The sequence below is a fragment of the Candoia aspera genome, chromosome 8, assembly GCF_035149785.1.
Source record: "Candoia aspera isolate rCanAsp1 chromosome 8, rCanAsp1.hap2, whole genome shotgun sequence".
Classification (NCBI taxonomy): Eukaryota; Metazoa; Chordata; class Lepidosauria; order Squamata; family Boidae; genus Candoia; species Candoia aspera.
The window spans coordinates 18,730,667-18,747,719 of NC_086160.1; the positions used below are offsets into that span (position 1 = coordinate 18,730,667).

Here is a 17,053-nt window from a genome sequence, read left to right on the forward strand (position 1 = left end):
TTTGAGTGGCAAGGCTAACGTTACTTCATTCACTTTATCAGCTCTCAACTTCTTTAATGTGGCCAGCCATGTGCCTTACATTTGCTTTTCTTTGTACCAATGGAAGGCTACTCTTCTTCTATGCTGTCTCTGCCAGCACAAGTAAGAATTCAACTCAGGACTCAGAGTTTGTGACCAGTCTAGTATACACTTTGGGATCAAACTTTACTTTTATAATCTGCATGATTGCAGCAAGTTGAAATTGCTTCATATTTTAGTAAGTGAATATATGTCAAGCATGCATTGTTCTGTTGACTGATTTTAAGAAAGGGTGGTGGTAGTGGCAGCAGGACTGTAAATGTCACTTGTTATGTGCTAGCATCTCTGTGGCCTGCCTGGTTTTGTGGCAGTGTTCCTCACCTTCCAAGCCTGTCTCTGCTGACCCTGCTAATTCACACAGACATTCCCAGCAAGCCACAATTGTGATACAACTGAGCCTGGATAAGATTAAGAGAGTCTTGTCCAGGATCCTTGCAAACCACCTATGCCAGCCCTCCTGGTACTCCAGAAAACTAAGAACTTAGTTATTAAGACAGCTTTTGAAAGTTTGTATTTAAAAGTTGGAGTAGAACACTGCATTGTTTCAGCCAGCTTCACTATATGCTCTTTTCTATACACTATAAAATTTGAAGACTTCTTTCTACAGCCCTATTCTCTCTGCACTAAATGAAGAAGTATGGGGTGATATTTGGGAAAAAAAAACTTTTGGCTAAACACTTGAAGCTGAAACTTCACAAGGTTAATGTCTTCCAAAGGGGATACCATCCCAGGTTCAGACATTTTGCATTGTACTTATTATAGCCTATGGACAAATCTTTTCCCAGTCTAGAATTTTGAATCAGATCAGACTGGGTTCCCATTCCTTCTGGAATGCAAAGCTCAAATAAGTATTTTTGAACATCAGACTGGCAATTCAAATCTAATCAGAATTGATTTACGCAAACCTAAAGAGTAACTTGTGAAATCTTCACTCATACCAATGGTAACATGTGTGGTTTTACATATGCAGTACATATAAAAGGAAATGTTACTGCTTACCGCACTGATAAATTGCAAGGACAAGAACTAATGAATAAACTTCTCAGCCTCATTGTAGTGGGCCAAGGGAATGGCTTTGAGGGACAGGACGAAGAGCTGCTACCAAGATGAATCTTGAAAGTTTGAAGGCAGTTTCCCCCTCCCTCCCTTTATCTTTGTGAGAACTTGGGAGGATCTTGTCTGATACGTTTCTTCTGGTTACAGTTCTTCCCTGTATTCAGTTTTCTTTTATCTGACTGTTGTGTTAGTAGCAGCTCTTCCTTCTGTCCCTCAAGGCCATTCCCTCATCCACTACATCTACTGATAACACACACACAGACACACAGACACACACACATGGACTATGCCATTGCATCAGGTTGTAAAATTGCCTTTACTGAAAAATTTCAAGGGAAGGTGATTCAAGCATCCATACAGCACTATTAATATAAATATAGGGGAGCTGTTTGTAGTTTTCTTTTTTTGTTGGAAATCTCACCATACTCCAGACTATCACAGGCAGTAGGAAGAATTGTAATGGCTTAGCGGTCTTGCTGTCACTTAGAAATCCAGGAAGGGAGTGTATCCTTTAAAAGGCTGTGTCTAGGTGGACTTTTTATCATGCAATGAAGATGGGTAATTGTGACAATTTCATGAAACCTCCAGATGATAAAAGTTTTCTGAAGCAAACCTGTTTTGGTAAACCCATGTTTTACTTGTCATCTGTCCATGTTTTATTTGAGGAAGGAACATTATTGTATTTGAACACAGCTTTGGACCTCAGTTCTAGAGTTCATCTATTCTTCTTTTATAATGTCCCTTGAAGCAAATTGGTTTACTCTATTACATTGTAAACTTACTAGTCCTGGGCCAATGTGTGTAGGACATACTGTGAATGCATCTGTCCCAACTCTTGGTTTAAGGTCATCTGGATTCAGGAATTACAGCAATATGTCTGTTCCTGTTATTTTGGGTGTCTCCCCATTCCTTCTGCTCTAGGCTGTCTTCCTAGATCCCTCTTGATTTCTAGGTAAGAAATAAGAAATAATGCCCTGTAACAGCTATACTGAAGTTAATCTGCTTTAGGACAGTGTATTCATCATGTGAATTCATGTCATTTCAAGCAATGATACATTTCTATCATATACGATTGTTCTTAAAAATCTGAGTAGTCCAACTGTTTAATTTTCTAAGGTTAGATAAATGTTTCATGCATGGTTTTACCCAACTTCTTATCTGTTTAGTCTGCAAATTTTCTTGAAAAATCCTCAGAAGCAATTATTTAAATTTCCTAATATATGTTTTTTAAAGCAACCAATTCTAATAGGCATTTATATATTATTTTCACCAACTTTGTTTGCCTTTATTTTTTCTGTATGCTACTAAGCAAAATTTGGGAAAATACAGGCAAGTGAGTAAGTTCACATTGACGTGTGAATGGAATGTATTTTTCTTCATGACTATATCCTTGGTTGTGATGTGTATGAAATGCCAAACAACACCAACAAAGAGAGAGAGAATCAAATATACAGTAGAATCTGAAAACCACATCACCATATCTTTGGAGATGGATTTGATATGGAACTTTAAAATGAGATGCAACCATTTGTTCAAGTCTTACATTTAGTATCTTTGACATTTTCTGAAAAATATTGATTAGGACTCAGCAGTAATGTCAGATCTATACTTTACAAAAGGCTGTGATTGAGACGCCACTTTAATTGTTTAAAAATCTCAGTTGGACTTAGAGTACCACATCAACTTTTAGGATTTGATATTTTAGTTTTTATTTTAGTTTTTATTCCCATATTTATTGTATTTTTGGGAGAGCATACAGGGTCTCCTAAAAACTTTTAATACATATTGTTTCACACATTTGAAGAGTGAGTTGTTTTTCATTTGCGGCCTTTGAATAACTTTGGAAATACAAATGAATAATGAGAATGGCTCAAGAAAAAAAATACAAAAAGCAAGTTCCCTTTTCAAGGAGAAACCTCAGCATGCCTAACCTTCTACTGACATTTCTAGCTTACACATCCTGCAATAGCTCATAATAAGAACAAGACCTTGGTTCTGTAGGGCACAAGCAATGCTCAATAAACTCAACTTAAAAGCCCTTCCTTCTATTATTTATTTAGCTTTAAAACCACCGAGTTTCTTGGTTATCTGAATGGTATACAGTGCAGTTAAAAACATACACAATAAAAAACAGCACAAGAAACATTTGTGGCTAGAATAATAATCAAAATGTAACACATAAAATCCCCATAACAACAACAGCAGAACAAATATCATGAAGTTTCCTGAAGCCTTGAAAATGGCTCTTAAACGTGTGGACTTCTGGGGGAGAAATGGCAAACTGAAGATGGCTCTGTGAAAAGCAGAGCTGATGACCATGGTGGAATGAAGAGCCAGTGAGTACACTGGTTCTTCATAATTCCTGTCAGGACAAGGGGAAGACTTTAGATTGCCCACAAGTGCTTCTGACAGTTGATCCTCATGAGGAGACCACAAGACAGCAGGTTTAGCACTCTGAGAGACGAGAGAACAACCATCTTGCCCAAACCATGGTCAGTGCTTTCAAAACGACACTGTGTTCCATATTCCCTTTTCTAATCACTTTCAGAAATTGCTTGTTAACTGCTTTTCAGCTATTAGGAACCTCTGGATCCACAAGTCTGAAAACACTGGCTGAGCTTCCTTCAATCCTTAGCAAAATAAGTTTTAAATACAAGTTCAAAGACTTATTTTTTTCTGGAATAAACAGCAAAAAGGTGATTAAAACTTTGATTTTAGAAAGTTACAAATGGACTAAGGGTCCAGATAAATTTGAAATAAGATTTTGGAATTAGTTATAAAGAATTCTTCCTATGGGAAAATGCTTTTGTTTTGAATTCTTAAAAAAAATACTTTAATAATTGGACACTACAGGGAACTGGAAGGAACTAAAGATTACAATTAAAGGAGAATAACACTCAAATTCAGCTTACAAATATAGAATGAAGCAAAATATTTTAACATTGGACATACTGAAGGATATTTTTGAAAAATGGATCCAGAAGTTAATTTTAAGAGTGTCTGCCTCTATAGATAGACTGTGTTTAAAAAGTGCTATGGAAGAGAAACAAGCATTACCTGACAAGATTGAGACTGATTTGAAAGTAGATTTTAAAAATGACAGGCTACAAGAATGACATGGAACAAGTTACTACACTGGACATACAAAAGAAACTGGATGATGTCTTAATAAGTAAAAGGATATACAAATAACAAACCAAAAGAGTGACCTGGATAATTTTCCTATTTTAGATTTACAAAAGAGACTTGTTAAAGCTTTGAAGAATTTTGTGAGAAGGGACAAAGAAAAAATGAAAAGAAATCAAATTTTAGGAGATTATTTGAAGGGACTAAAGAGCAAGATTGTTAGAAGTAAAAGGAAGGAATATAAAGTTGGTTTATTTGATCAAGGTTAAAATAGATGTTATCTTAGATAACCTGTAATTGACTTTGATGATCAGGACTCATCAGCAGACTGACTGAAATGACCAGGTTTTATGGATTTGTTTATAGATAAGAGATGAGATATGGGAAGAAGAGATCATTTGTTGTATTTTAAGAGAAGGTGATAAGTTACTAAAATTGTTTATACTTGTGATGAAGGAGGAAGTCACTTCTTTATATATTTTTCTTTTTCTTTTCTATATTCTTATTTTTTTTCTTTTCTATTTTTCTTTCTTTTTTCTTTTCTGCACCTTCTTTTTTCTTTCTTTTTCTTTTTCTAGTTTGTATTAGTTTTTGTTGTTGTAAATTGTAATCTTTAATTAAATTACTATAAAAGAACAAAAGAAAATGGCTCTTAAATGTCAGGAACAATAAAAGGTTTTTTATCCAATCCTCTCAAACCTGAAATATAGATACTAGGAGAACCTCTGTGGGGAGAGTATTCTATAAAGGGTCTTCACCTAAGAAAACCCTCTGTTCTGTAGACACTACCTTTACCTACTTACATGGATACACATGGAGAAGACCCTGAGATGACATCCTTTGGGTCCAGTTGAACAAATATGAGACGGATACTATTTCAAGTAACCAGGCTAGCTCCAGAATTTATAATGATGCAAATTATAAACACATTATCAGAGAAAATCTCCCCTATCTGGTGATTTTCCATCACTAACTCTGAATAGGGTAACACTCCCCCAAGCAGAGTTTCTGTACAATCCGGAGGTCCTCCTGGACTTGTGGCCCTTGTGTGAGGAGCAGGTGGCAGTGATGGCCAAGAGCGTCCGTTCATAAATACTTCTTGTATTCCAGTTGTGCCAGTTTCCAGATCAGAAGGCACTACTCATGCCTTAGTCAGCTCCTGATTGGACTACTGCAACGTGCTCTGCATGGGCTGTCCTAAAAGCATTTGGAAGCTTCAGCTGGTCCAAAATGCATTGACATGTACAGTATTGGGGGCACCACAGTATGCCCACACAACATCACTGCTATGTGGGTTACACAGGCTCCCAATAGGCTTTCAGGTGCAATTCAAGGTGCTGCTGGTCACTTTTAAAGCTGTGCGTAGCATGGGGTCAGGTTGCTTGCAGAACCCATCTCTCCCTGATTCTGCCCATCCCACCAGATCTGGGAGAGTGGGCATGCTTTGGGTCCCCTCATTAGTCAGTCTTACCTGGTGTCATGTTCACTGTTTCAATGTGCACTGTACATCGTAATGTTTCACATGCCATGGTGCTGACACGCGTTTCTGTTTGGGAGGGAGCTGCTGCGAAACCTTGTACCAAGCTCTGTATCTATGTTCATTACAATGGGATGTGTTTGGGTTATGTGCTCTGTTCAAGGACTTTTCCTGCAGACCATCAGAAGCCGTTAGGAGCACCTGGGATTGTGAACTTGGGAAGATTCTACGGGGGGAGGGATCTCATTTGCATCGAGGGTTTTTAGTTTGCATTTGGCACGCTTTTATCATTCTCAGCTTTCTTTGTGATCCTGCATACTATTCTTTAATAAATCAGATATCTTTGAATTCCTGCTCAGAGTCTGAGAGTGTTTTAGAATAGGCATTCATTACACCTGCTAGGTCCTAGGAAGTATGTCTTCTCTGTCATGATGCCTACCCTATAGAACTTGGGTCTTTTGTGTTTTATGATTGTTGATGTTTTCTTTTTGGTCACTGCCCAGAGTTTCATGGGATAGTTGGTCAGCCTTATAAATTAGATAGATAGATAGATAGATAGATAGATAGATAGATAGATAGATAGATAGAGCTCATTCATTCATTCATTGACTGGATAGATGGGAAACCTTATAAATTTGATAACTAAATAAATAAGCAAGCTTTTTTGAGAAACTTTATGTTTCATTTGTTCATAGAACAAATCATTCCTGAGTTCCCACTGAAAGGATAAATGACCACACTCAAATTACCATATTTGGACACATGCAAAAAAATAACTCTCTTGAGAAATCAGCAGCAGCAAGGTGGATAGACTCAATCACAGCAGTGATGGGTACACTGTTGGAAGACCTGAAGGCCTAGGTCAGGGACAGATAATCCTTGAGACATTCTATAGTATCTATGTGGTTGCTAAGAACTGACACTGACTTGATGACACATAATCAATCATGTTTAATTTGTAGGTTAAATACTTATAATATTATTTATGTGCAAGAAAGTAAATAAGTTTATTGTTGTAACCACAGGTCATAACAATGTAACAATATAAAATATAATAAAGGAAAATAACAATAACATTTTTAAAAGAGTAAAAGGACTACAAGATATAAAAAGATTGGATCAAGACCAGGACTACAGGTAAGAATCTATTTTTTTAAAAAAATTGAATGAAAACAAAGCAAAAATAGCAACCTGACCACTAACAGTTTGAAACACATCTGGAAGAAGACAATTCAATTATCTGATCTGAGCCCCCGAGTTCACGTACCATCAATAGCTTAACCATGATCTCATTATAAATGGGGCACTGAAGGACATAATGAGTAACATCCTCCACTTGACCAGCATCCCAGGGACAATTATTTAAGTGTGAGGAATGCAGATAGGATTCAACTGTCCTAGTGAACACAATAATAAAAATGGGTCTTGTCTTGCCTAATCATTTTGCAAAGGAATATTCAAAAACTACTGTTAAGGCACCTACTTGAGGTCTTGAGAAGGTTCAGCTCTGATATGGGGGGTTTCCACAGAATGCTCAAATACAGCTCCTTCTGTGCCTACAACAAATACATGAATAGAATACAGGATAGTTATATTCCATGTCAACATTTTATTTGAGAAGTAATGAAATCCCCTCTCCAAAAAACAAGCTTAATTAATATTAATACGGTGAATTAATGTTTATGAGTTTTATTTCAACGCAACTTATTGTAGAAGAATTTTAAGACAATGCAACACATGAAAAAGTTTTGATTGGCTTCACTAAAAGTAACAGCCTTGGTCCATATGCCTGTACATAGATAAAATTAATGGGCACTTGGTCCTGCTCCATTCATTTCCACAGAAGCAAAGAAGTCCATGTCAAGAGCTCCCTGCTCAGGTATCTACTTTCTCCAGCAGTTTTGTGAACAGTTCTTTCTGTTCATGGAGCTATATGCCTAGAAAGTATATGGCTGTTGAAAAAAAAAAAGACTGAATTATCTCCTTAATAGGTGCATAATATTTATACTTGTTTATAAATGTACAGAACCCCTTTGCACCCAAAATGTCTTATTGGTATAAAATACAAACTGGTAGATTAAATTGACTTTAATAAAAGAATTATTATTTTACATTGTTAACATTTGTCTCTTCTAAGGATCTGAACTCATGAACAGTCACTCATGCCCTGGTCATCTCCCATATAGACTATTGCAATGTGCTGTATATGGGGCTACCCTTGAAGAGTATCCGGAAGCTTCAGCTGGTCCAGAATGCGGCCGCGCAGGCTATTCTTGGTGCCCCTAGATCGGCACATATAACAACTTTACTGCGTGAGCTGCACTGGGTGCCAGTTTGCTTCTGGGTCCAATTCAAGGTGTTGGTTATCACCTTTAAAGCCCTACATGGCATGCTGTCTCACTTGCGGCGGGAAGGTGGGTAGCCATTCTTGTGGGTGGCTTGCGCCTTAGAGCCCCTCCCACTGGATTGGAATTTTTATAGCCGCTTGGATTCTATATTTATTTATATTGTATTTTATATTTGTAACTTGTTTTTACTTTTTATGGGATTTTAACGTTATTGTTATAGTATGAATTTTATTGTAAACCACCAAGAGTCCCTCTTTTGGGGGAGATGGGCGGTAACAAAATTTGAATAATAAATAAATAAACAAACAAACTCTCCTTAGTACTGACCATTTAAAGGGCTCTAGAAGATTGCTAAAAATCAATTCCTGACAAGCAACAGTAATCTGTTCTCAAGCAGGTGGCAAGCAGATTAGAAGCATCATTTCAATATTTGTGGTAAACTAGAGTTTGCTTTTTTGTTGTTATTCAAAAGAAAAAGCACACTGTGGTTTTCATGAACTGTAGCTTACCCTCACCCAAGATCCCTCATGAAGAACAAGTGGGCACAGAAAAACCTGCAAAAATTCTTTCACATATACAATGAAAGGGAAGGAGGAACCAAATGAGCCCAGCAATTCATATAGCTTGTTTCTACTCCTCAGAGCTAGACTTTCAGCTGAGCTGAATGCTGCTATCTGCTTTTCATTGGTAAATATACCAGCATAAATTACCCTCTGTCCATTAACAATCCATATACTGCTCTGTTGCCTGTTTCAAGTCACTGTGGTCATCTGATGTAATGGCACATGGGAATGACCTTGGGAGACAGGGGGAACAGCCCCAGCCAGGGGAATGGTCAGATAAGAGGCAGCTGAGCCCGCAGAAGGAATGGGGGTCTGGCAAGCATCTCAGAAGGGACCCTCCTTAGTTTCTTGGGCTGTAAAATTGACAGGGGAGAAATGTACTTTCAGACTTGCAAGGTTCTGTTAATATAATCTTACAATAAAGTAGAATTAAATCATCTGGGCGTGTTTCCTGTCTGGATTATCCTGCAAGGCTGACATCAATCTTGCAAGTCTGAAAGTACATTTCTGCCCTGTCATAATAGCCCAAGAAATTAGGGAAGGTCCCTTCTGAGACGTTTGCCACATCCATATTCCTTCTGCGGGCTAAGCCGCCTCTTATCCAACCATTCCTTGGCTATGGATCTTCCCCCTGTCTCCCAAGCTCATTCCCACATTAGACCTGACTTCCTTCTAGTGGAATAATAGGAAGGCCTAACAGATATTAAACAAAAGGCTTAATGTCTTGTGGGCATTGAGAAAAGAGAGGACAATCTTCATTGACACCAGAACAGCTAATGACAATTTAAGCCTATCTCACTCAAAAACTGCGGATGTGGCAGGAAAAAAGAGGTCATTTGGGTATGTCTATGCTGTGGTTAGTAAGGTTCAAGTGGAGCAGGTCCACTGTCTGCATGCAATGAATAGCTCCACTTCTGATTAACCCCACTTTAATTAACCATGGATATTTCCCAATGAAAGTAATGAACCAATTTGTCCTTCTGACTAGTGACACTGAGAAAGATTTCCTGATCCAGACCTGGATAACAACATCAGAGGACCATAGAACTTCCGATGAAAGATGAATTTCTAAAGCCCCCAGCTTGTCCCTGTTTGTGCCCCAAGTTCTTACCATGCTAATAAACATCCAGTTGCTAAACACATTTCCTCCTCCCTTTACTTATCTTGCAAGTGACAGGAGCATAAGCTGTGAGAGAGCCAGCCATGCTTCTTCTTTCCTTCTTCTGTCTTTACACACATACTGTCATTTCCCCCAATATACTGGGTTTTGCTTTCAGATGCTCCGGTACCCCATAAATCAGGTAGATAAAGAAGGAAGAAAGGAAGAGAGAAATCTGCCTCCTTTCTTCCCATTCAATATTTTGGTTTTCAATACTTCTTGCAATGTAAATAAAGAGAAGATGGGAATATATTTTGAAGGTGAAAATTTGAAAGGGTATTTTAGGAACAGAGACAATTTTTTCCCTTTTCAAATTCAGAGATTGGCTTGGGAAAATGTTTACGTACTTTCCTTCCTCTCTCTCATATATACATACACACACAGTCAGACATACATATACCAGGTATGAGGTAAGTGATGCTGTGACCACCCTCTGCAGGTGCCTGGGGGCTATGGGGGCCTGGATGGGGAGCAACAGGCTTCGGCTGAACCTTGGTAAGACAGAGTGGCTGTGGATTAATGGCTCCTCAGTATCTGGAAAATTGTCATCTTTGGTTCTGGATGGGGTTGCACTGCCCCAGACAGACCCAGTGCGGAATCCCGGGGTCCTCCTGGACTCACAACTCCTGCTCAAAGAGCAGGTGGCAGTCGTGGCCAGGAGGGCCTTTGCTCAACTTGGTGTTGTGCATCAGTTACACCCTTTCCTGGACCAAGAGGCCCTTTGAACGGTCACTCATGACCTGGTCATCTCCCATATAGACTACTATAATGTGCTCTACATGGGGCTACCCTTGAAAAATATCTGGAAGCTACAACTGGTCCAGAATGCAGCCGCATAGGCAATTTTAAGTGCCCCCAGGTAGGCACACATAACACCTTTGCTACACAAACTGCACTGGATGCCAGTTTGCTTCCAGGTCCAATTCAAGGTGTTGGTTATCACCTTTAAAGCCCTACATGGCATGGGGCCAGGCTACCTGAGGGACTGTCTTGTCCCTATTACATCAACCCACCCCACCCGGTCATGCAGAGAGGGCATGTTACGGACCTCTTCTGTTAAAGAGTTCCATCTGACGTGGTCCAGGAAGCGGGCCTTCTCTGCAGTAGCTCCCGTCCTCTGGAACATCCTTCCCCCAGAGGTGAGACAGGCCCTCTCGCTCCTGGACTTCTGCAAAAAAGCTAAAAACCTGGTTTTGCCATCATGCCTGGAGCAGGATGGGGAACAGCCACTCATGGGGATGGCTAGCGCCCAAGGACGATCTTTTAAACTCATGGACTGAAACACAACACTTAGCCATCTGGATTTTATTACAGTATATTTTATTATATTTTATATTTTTATTGTCTATTTATTATTGTATCTATATTGACACTGAATTTTAAATTTTGTTTCTGTAAACCGCCCAGAGTCCCTCCTTTGGGGGGAGATTGGCAGTAATAAAATTCAACAAACAAATAAATAAATAAATGTACAGAGTACAGAATACGCATAACTGAAATAATTACAACCAAGCAGTTGGATTTAATCACAGTCTTCCATATTAAACAACAAAATGTTAAGGTGGAGTTGGCTCTCTCAAGCACCCCAACCCTGAAGATGGAGGGATCAGCCATAAAGAGATTAGAGATTAGAGCAGACAGAGCATTAAAAATCTTCCAAGAGATATCGTTCCAATAAAGCAAGCCAGGCCCTGCAGGATAAATGGAGCTGTTTTAAATGTCATGATTCTAAAAGATATTTCTCTGATGCACAGCTCAGTGTACATGGCATCCATCCTAATTCAGTACAAGCCACATCTAGTCATGCATTTGCAAACTGTCCTCCCTTGAAACTATGGAAACTGAAGATGTAGCACTCTCCGAGAATGACTGGGGTAAACTACTTATTCTGCTCAATTTACCAGTTACTGAGATCTAACCTTTAGAAAATGACAATGAACATGGTTTCATTAATATCACTGGAAACATATATTACAAATTACAGAGTTGAAAGCTTGGTGATAGATGTGGGTAGCTATATATCCAGAGAATGAACAGAACAAGGGGATGCTTGCTATATAACAGCAAATGAAAGGGTTTCTCTACGTATCATCTTGCTCTCAAAAGGAAAAAAAAAATGGCAGCAGCAGACTTAGAATAGTAGCAAATAGAGGCAAAATTGGTTGTTATGTTCTTCTATTGAGAGAACTGTATATGCAATTTTAAAAAGAGCCTGTTAATTTAATTACAACATTTGAGGTCAGAGTAAATGAACTTAGCTCTGGGGGGAATGTATTGTTCATTTCAGATAAAGGAATTTAAAAAAAATGATTGCATGGTTAGTGGAAATAAGTTACAGTAACCTAGAAACCATGTGGTTTTGTTTCCTGGGAAAAGCAAATGGCAGAGGTTTTATTCCCGAATCAGGTGGGAATGTCAGTCGTTCATATCTTGCAAGAATTGGGTTTGTTCAGTGAAACAAACAAAAATTAAGATGAATGCTAAAAAATATGAAACTAAAAAAGGGAAACATACTTTTTTTTTTTTTAAAGGAACATAAGGACCTCAGTTGTTCATGTCTTCGATAAAAAGGTTGTCAGTCAAACATGACTATGGAGGGAATGTTCTTTCTATATAGGTAAATCCTAAACTGACTGAATAGTTTGATAAGTTAGCCTGGTTAAAACAAACAAACAAACATACAAAAACTATAAGATGCTTCATTTAGGATGATAGTTTCAGGAAATTTGTTGCAATTTTAGCCAGAAGTCAGTTTTTTTCTCTCATACTACAATGTATGGATAATGTTGGGAAGGAAACTTAAATTTGATCCTAATTCCCATGAGAAATTAATGTTATGGAATAATTTCAGACTGAAAATAGCTGGAAAATCTTTCTTTTGCATTTTTTTTGTGCAGGTCACTGTTTACACCCTTTATAAAATCCAATGTTTTGCAAAATAAATTGGGATCAGCTAAAACTACTGAATGGGAATATATTTAATTAAAATTTCTCTTGAATTGGCAATATGGGCTTGATGCATTAGCAGCATCTGAAACTTCCAAATAATTAATATCACTGGAAAAGGTGTATGATTCCCACATTTGCACTCAATTTTTGCAGATCTCAACTTAGCGGACTTCAGATATAATGGGCAAAATACCTGTTTCATTTATGTCATTTTACGTTATTTGCATAATTGCATAAATGAAGTAAAATGGCACATATGATGTAACTTATGTAATGATGTTGTTATAAATGATGACTTCTCCAACTTAACAGACATTTGAGCATCACACACCTGCCCCCATCTGACACTCTAATTCATTCATAAAATTGAGGTATTACTGTACAATTGAAACTACTACTGAGGTAGATAAGGAAAGGTGCAAGTAATTCGGAAGAAAGAGTTGGAATATCCTATTTAAACAATCAGTAAGCTACAGTTTTAGAAGATTATTCATTAGGATCTGCTGAAGTTAGGATGTTTATTGGACACTCCAAGGCTGTGTGATAATGATTGGGTTTCTATGTTAGAAGTATAATATTTTTGAGGAGGCATGTTTTTGGCTTGTTCGAAGCACCATTCTGGTTTAGTATTCATAAGGTTGCTAATACAATATTGGCAATCAATCAATCAATACTAAAGGTGGATTTGCTGTTAATTATATTCCAAAAAGTTTGGAATCTATCAAATTATTAAGAGCTTTGGAATTATTGTGAGTTGGTTGCAGTTAAATTATTGACTTGCTCTAGTAAAGAGACTAGTATATATATAGTATATATATATATATATACACACACACTGTGTATGTGTGTATATATATATATATGTTGTTGTTGTTTATTCGTTTAGTCGCTTCCGACTCTTCGTGACTTCATGGACCAGCCCACGCCAGAGCTTCCTGTCGGTCGTCAACACCCCCAGCTCCCCCAGGGACGAGTCCGTCACCTCTAGAATATCATCCATCCATCTTGCCCTTGGTCGGCCCCTCTTCCTTTTGCCCTCCACTCTCCCTAGCATCAGCATCTTCTCCAGGGTGTCCTGTCTTCTCATGATGTGGCCAAAGTATTTCAGTTTTGCCTTTAATATCATTCCCTCAAGTGAGCAGTCTGGCTTTATTTCCTGGAGGATGGACTGGTTGGATCTTCTTGCAGTCCAAGGCACTCTCAGAATTTTCCTCCAACACCACAGTTCAAAAGCATCGATCTTCCTTCTCTCAGCCTTCCTTATGGTCCAGCTCTCGCAGCCATATGTTACTACAGGGAACACCATTGCTTTAATTATGCGGGCCTTTGTTGTCAGTGTGATGTCTCTGCTCTTAACTATTTTATCGAGATTTGTCATTGCTCTTCTTCCAAGGATTAAGCGTCTTCTGATTTCCTGACTGCAGTCAGCATTTGCAGTAATCTTTGCACCTAGGAATACAAAGTCTTTCACTGCTTCTACATTTTCTCCCTCTATTTGCCAGTTATCAATCAAGCTGGTTGCCATAATCTTGGTTTTTTTGAGGTTTAGCTGCAAACCAGCTTTTGCACTTTCTTCTTTCACCTTCATCATAAGGCTCCTCAGTTCCTCTTCACTTTCAGCCATCAAAGTGGTATCATCTGCATATCTGAGATTGTTAATGTTTCTTCCAGAGATTTTAACTCCAGCCTTGGATTCCTCAAGGCCAGCTTGTCGCATGATGTGTTCTGCATACAAGTTGAATAGGTAGGGTGAGAGTATACAGCCCTGCCGTACTCCTTTCCCAATCTTAAACCAGTCTGTTGTTCCGTGGTCTGTTCTTACTGTTGCTACTTGGTCGTTATACAGATTCTTCAGGAGGCAGACAAGATGACTTGGTATCCCCATACCACTAAGAACTTGCCACAATTTGTTATGGTCCACACAGTCAAAGGCTTTAGAATAGTCAATAAAACAGAAATAGATGTTTTTCTGAAACTCCCTGGCTTTTTCCATTATCCAGCGGATATTGGCAATTTGGTCTCTAGTTCCTCTGCCTTTTCTAAACCCAGCTTGTACGTCTGGCAATTCTCGCTCCATGAACTGCTGAAGTCTACCTTGCAGGATCTTGAGCATTACCTTACTGGCATGTGAAATGAGTGCCACTGTTCGATAGTTTGAACATTCTTTAGTGTTTCCCTTTTTTGGTATGGGGATATAAGTTGATTTTTTCCAGTCTGATGGCCATTCTTGTGTTTTCCAAATTTGCTGGCATATAGCATGCATTACCTTGACAGCATCATCTTGCAAGATTTTGAACAGTTCAGCTGGGATGCCGTCATCTCCTGTTGCCTTGTTATTAGCAATGCTTCTTAAGGCCCACTCAACCTCACTCTTCAGGATGTCTGGCTCTAGCTCACCGACCACACTGTCAAAGCTATCCCCGATATTGTTATCCTTCCTATACAGGTTTTCTGTATATTCTTGCCACCTTTTCTTGATCTCTTCTTCTTCTGTTAGGTCCTTGCCATCTTTGTTTTTGATCATACCCATTTTTGCCTGGAATTTACCTCCAATGTTTCTAATTTTCTGGAAGAGGTCTCTTGTCCTTCCTATTCTATTGTCTTCTTCCACTTCCGCGCATTGCTTGTTTAAAAATAATTCCTTATCTCTTCTGGCTAACCTCTGGAATTTTGCATTTAATTGGGCATATCTCCCCCTATCACTGTTGCCTTTTGCTTTCCTTCTTTCTTGGGCTACTTCTAGTGTCTCAGCAGACAGCCATTTTGCCTTCTTGGTTTTCTCTTTCTTTGGGATGTATTTTGTTGCCGCCTCCTGAACAATGCTGCCAACTTCTGTCCAGAGTTCTTCCGGGACCCTATCTACTAAGTCCAGTCCCTTAAATCTATTCTTCACCTCCACTGCATATTCCTTAGGAATATTAGTGAGCTCATATCTAGCTGATCTGTGGGTCTTCCCTAATCTCTTTAGTCTGATCCTAAATTGTGCAAGAAGAAGTTCGTGATCTGAACTACAGTCAGCTCCAGGCCTTGTTTTTACTGACTGTACAGATGTCCGCCACCTTTGGCTGCAAAGGATGTAATCAATCTGATTTCGGTGTTGTCCATCTGGTGAAGTCCATGTATAAAGCCGTCTCTTAGGTTGTTGGAAGAGAGTGTTTGTTATGCAGAGTGAATTGTCTTGGCAAAATTCTATCAGCCTGTGTCCTGCTTCGTTTTGTTCTCCTAGGCCATACTTACCTGTAATTCGAGGTGTCATTTGACTGCCCACCTTAGCATTCCAGTCTCCCGTGATGAAAATAACATCTCTTTTAGGCGTGTTGTCCAGTAGGTGCTGCAGATCCTCATAGAACTGCTCTACTTCAGCTTCTTCAGCATTTGTGGTTGGGGCGTATATTTGGATCACTGTGATGTTAGATGGCTTGCCCTGAATTCGAATTGAGATCATTCTATCATTTTTTGGGTTGTATCCAAGCACTGCTTTAGCCACTTTACTATTAATTATGAAGGCTACTCCATTTCTTCTGTGGTCCTCTTGTCCGCAGTAGTAGATCTGGTGGTCATTTGATGTGAAGTGGCCCATTCCAGTCCATTTCAGTTCACTGACGCCCAGAATGTCTATCTTTAATCTTGACATCTCACCAATAACCACATCCAATTTGCCCTGGCTCATAGATCTTACATTCCAGGTTCCGATGGTGTGTTGATCCTTAGAACATCGGATTCGCCGTTCACCACCAGCACCGTCGGCCGCTAGCCGTCCTTTCGGCTTTGAGCTAGCTGCGTCATCACGTCTGGAGCTAGTTGAGCTCATCCTCTGTTCCTCCCCAGTAGCATTTTGACCATCTTCCGACCTGGGGGTCTCATCTTCCGATGGTATACCGACATATCTCTGGTTGTACTGATCCATTTAGTTTTCACGGCAAGAATACTGAGGTGGGTTGCCATTACCTTCCCCAGGGATCGCATTTAGTCTGACCTCTCTGTCATGACCTTCCCGTCTTGGGTGGCCCTTCACGGTTTAGCTCATGGCATCATTGAGGTGCTCAAGCTCCAGCACCACGACACGGTAACGATCCTTTGCTGAAGATATATATATGTATATGTATATATATATACACACACACAAACATACATTATACATATATATATGTTTGTGTGTGTGTGTGTGTGCCCTTTCAATACATATTTGTTGAATGATGAAGGTTTTCTTAAAAGAATGACAGAGAAAGCTGTAGAGATTAATTGTATTGATAGGGACTCAGTTACATCACTGTCTTTGGTATGGGAGCCCACTAAA

The 17,053-nt window shown here is 39.0% G+C and overlaps 1 protein-coding gene across 3 annotated transcripts in view; it reads right to left on the bottom strand.

Moving 5' to 3' along the window:
• The window catches only part of SGCZ (sarcoglycan zeta), a 199,301-nt gene that overhangs the window by 11,657 nt on the left and 170,591 nt on the right, over nt 1–17,053 (bottom strand). For all 3 annotated transcript variants that reach the window (XM_063309828.1, XM_063309829.1, XM_063309827.1), the window contains one exon: nt 7,221–7,293. In XM_063309828.1, coding sequence (XP_063165898.1) covers nt 7,221–7,293 — 73 coding nt within the window. The remainder of the gene's footprint in view (nt 1–7,220; nt 7,294–17,053) is intronic.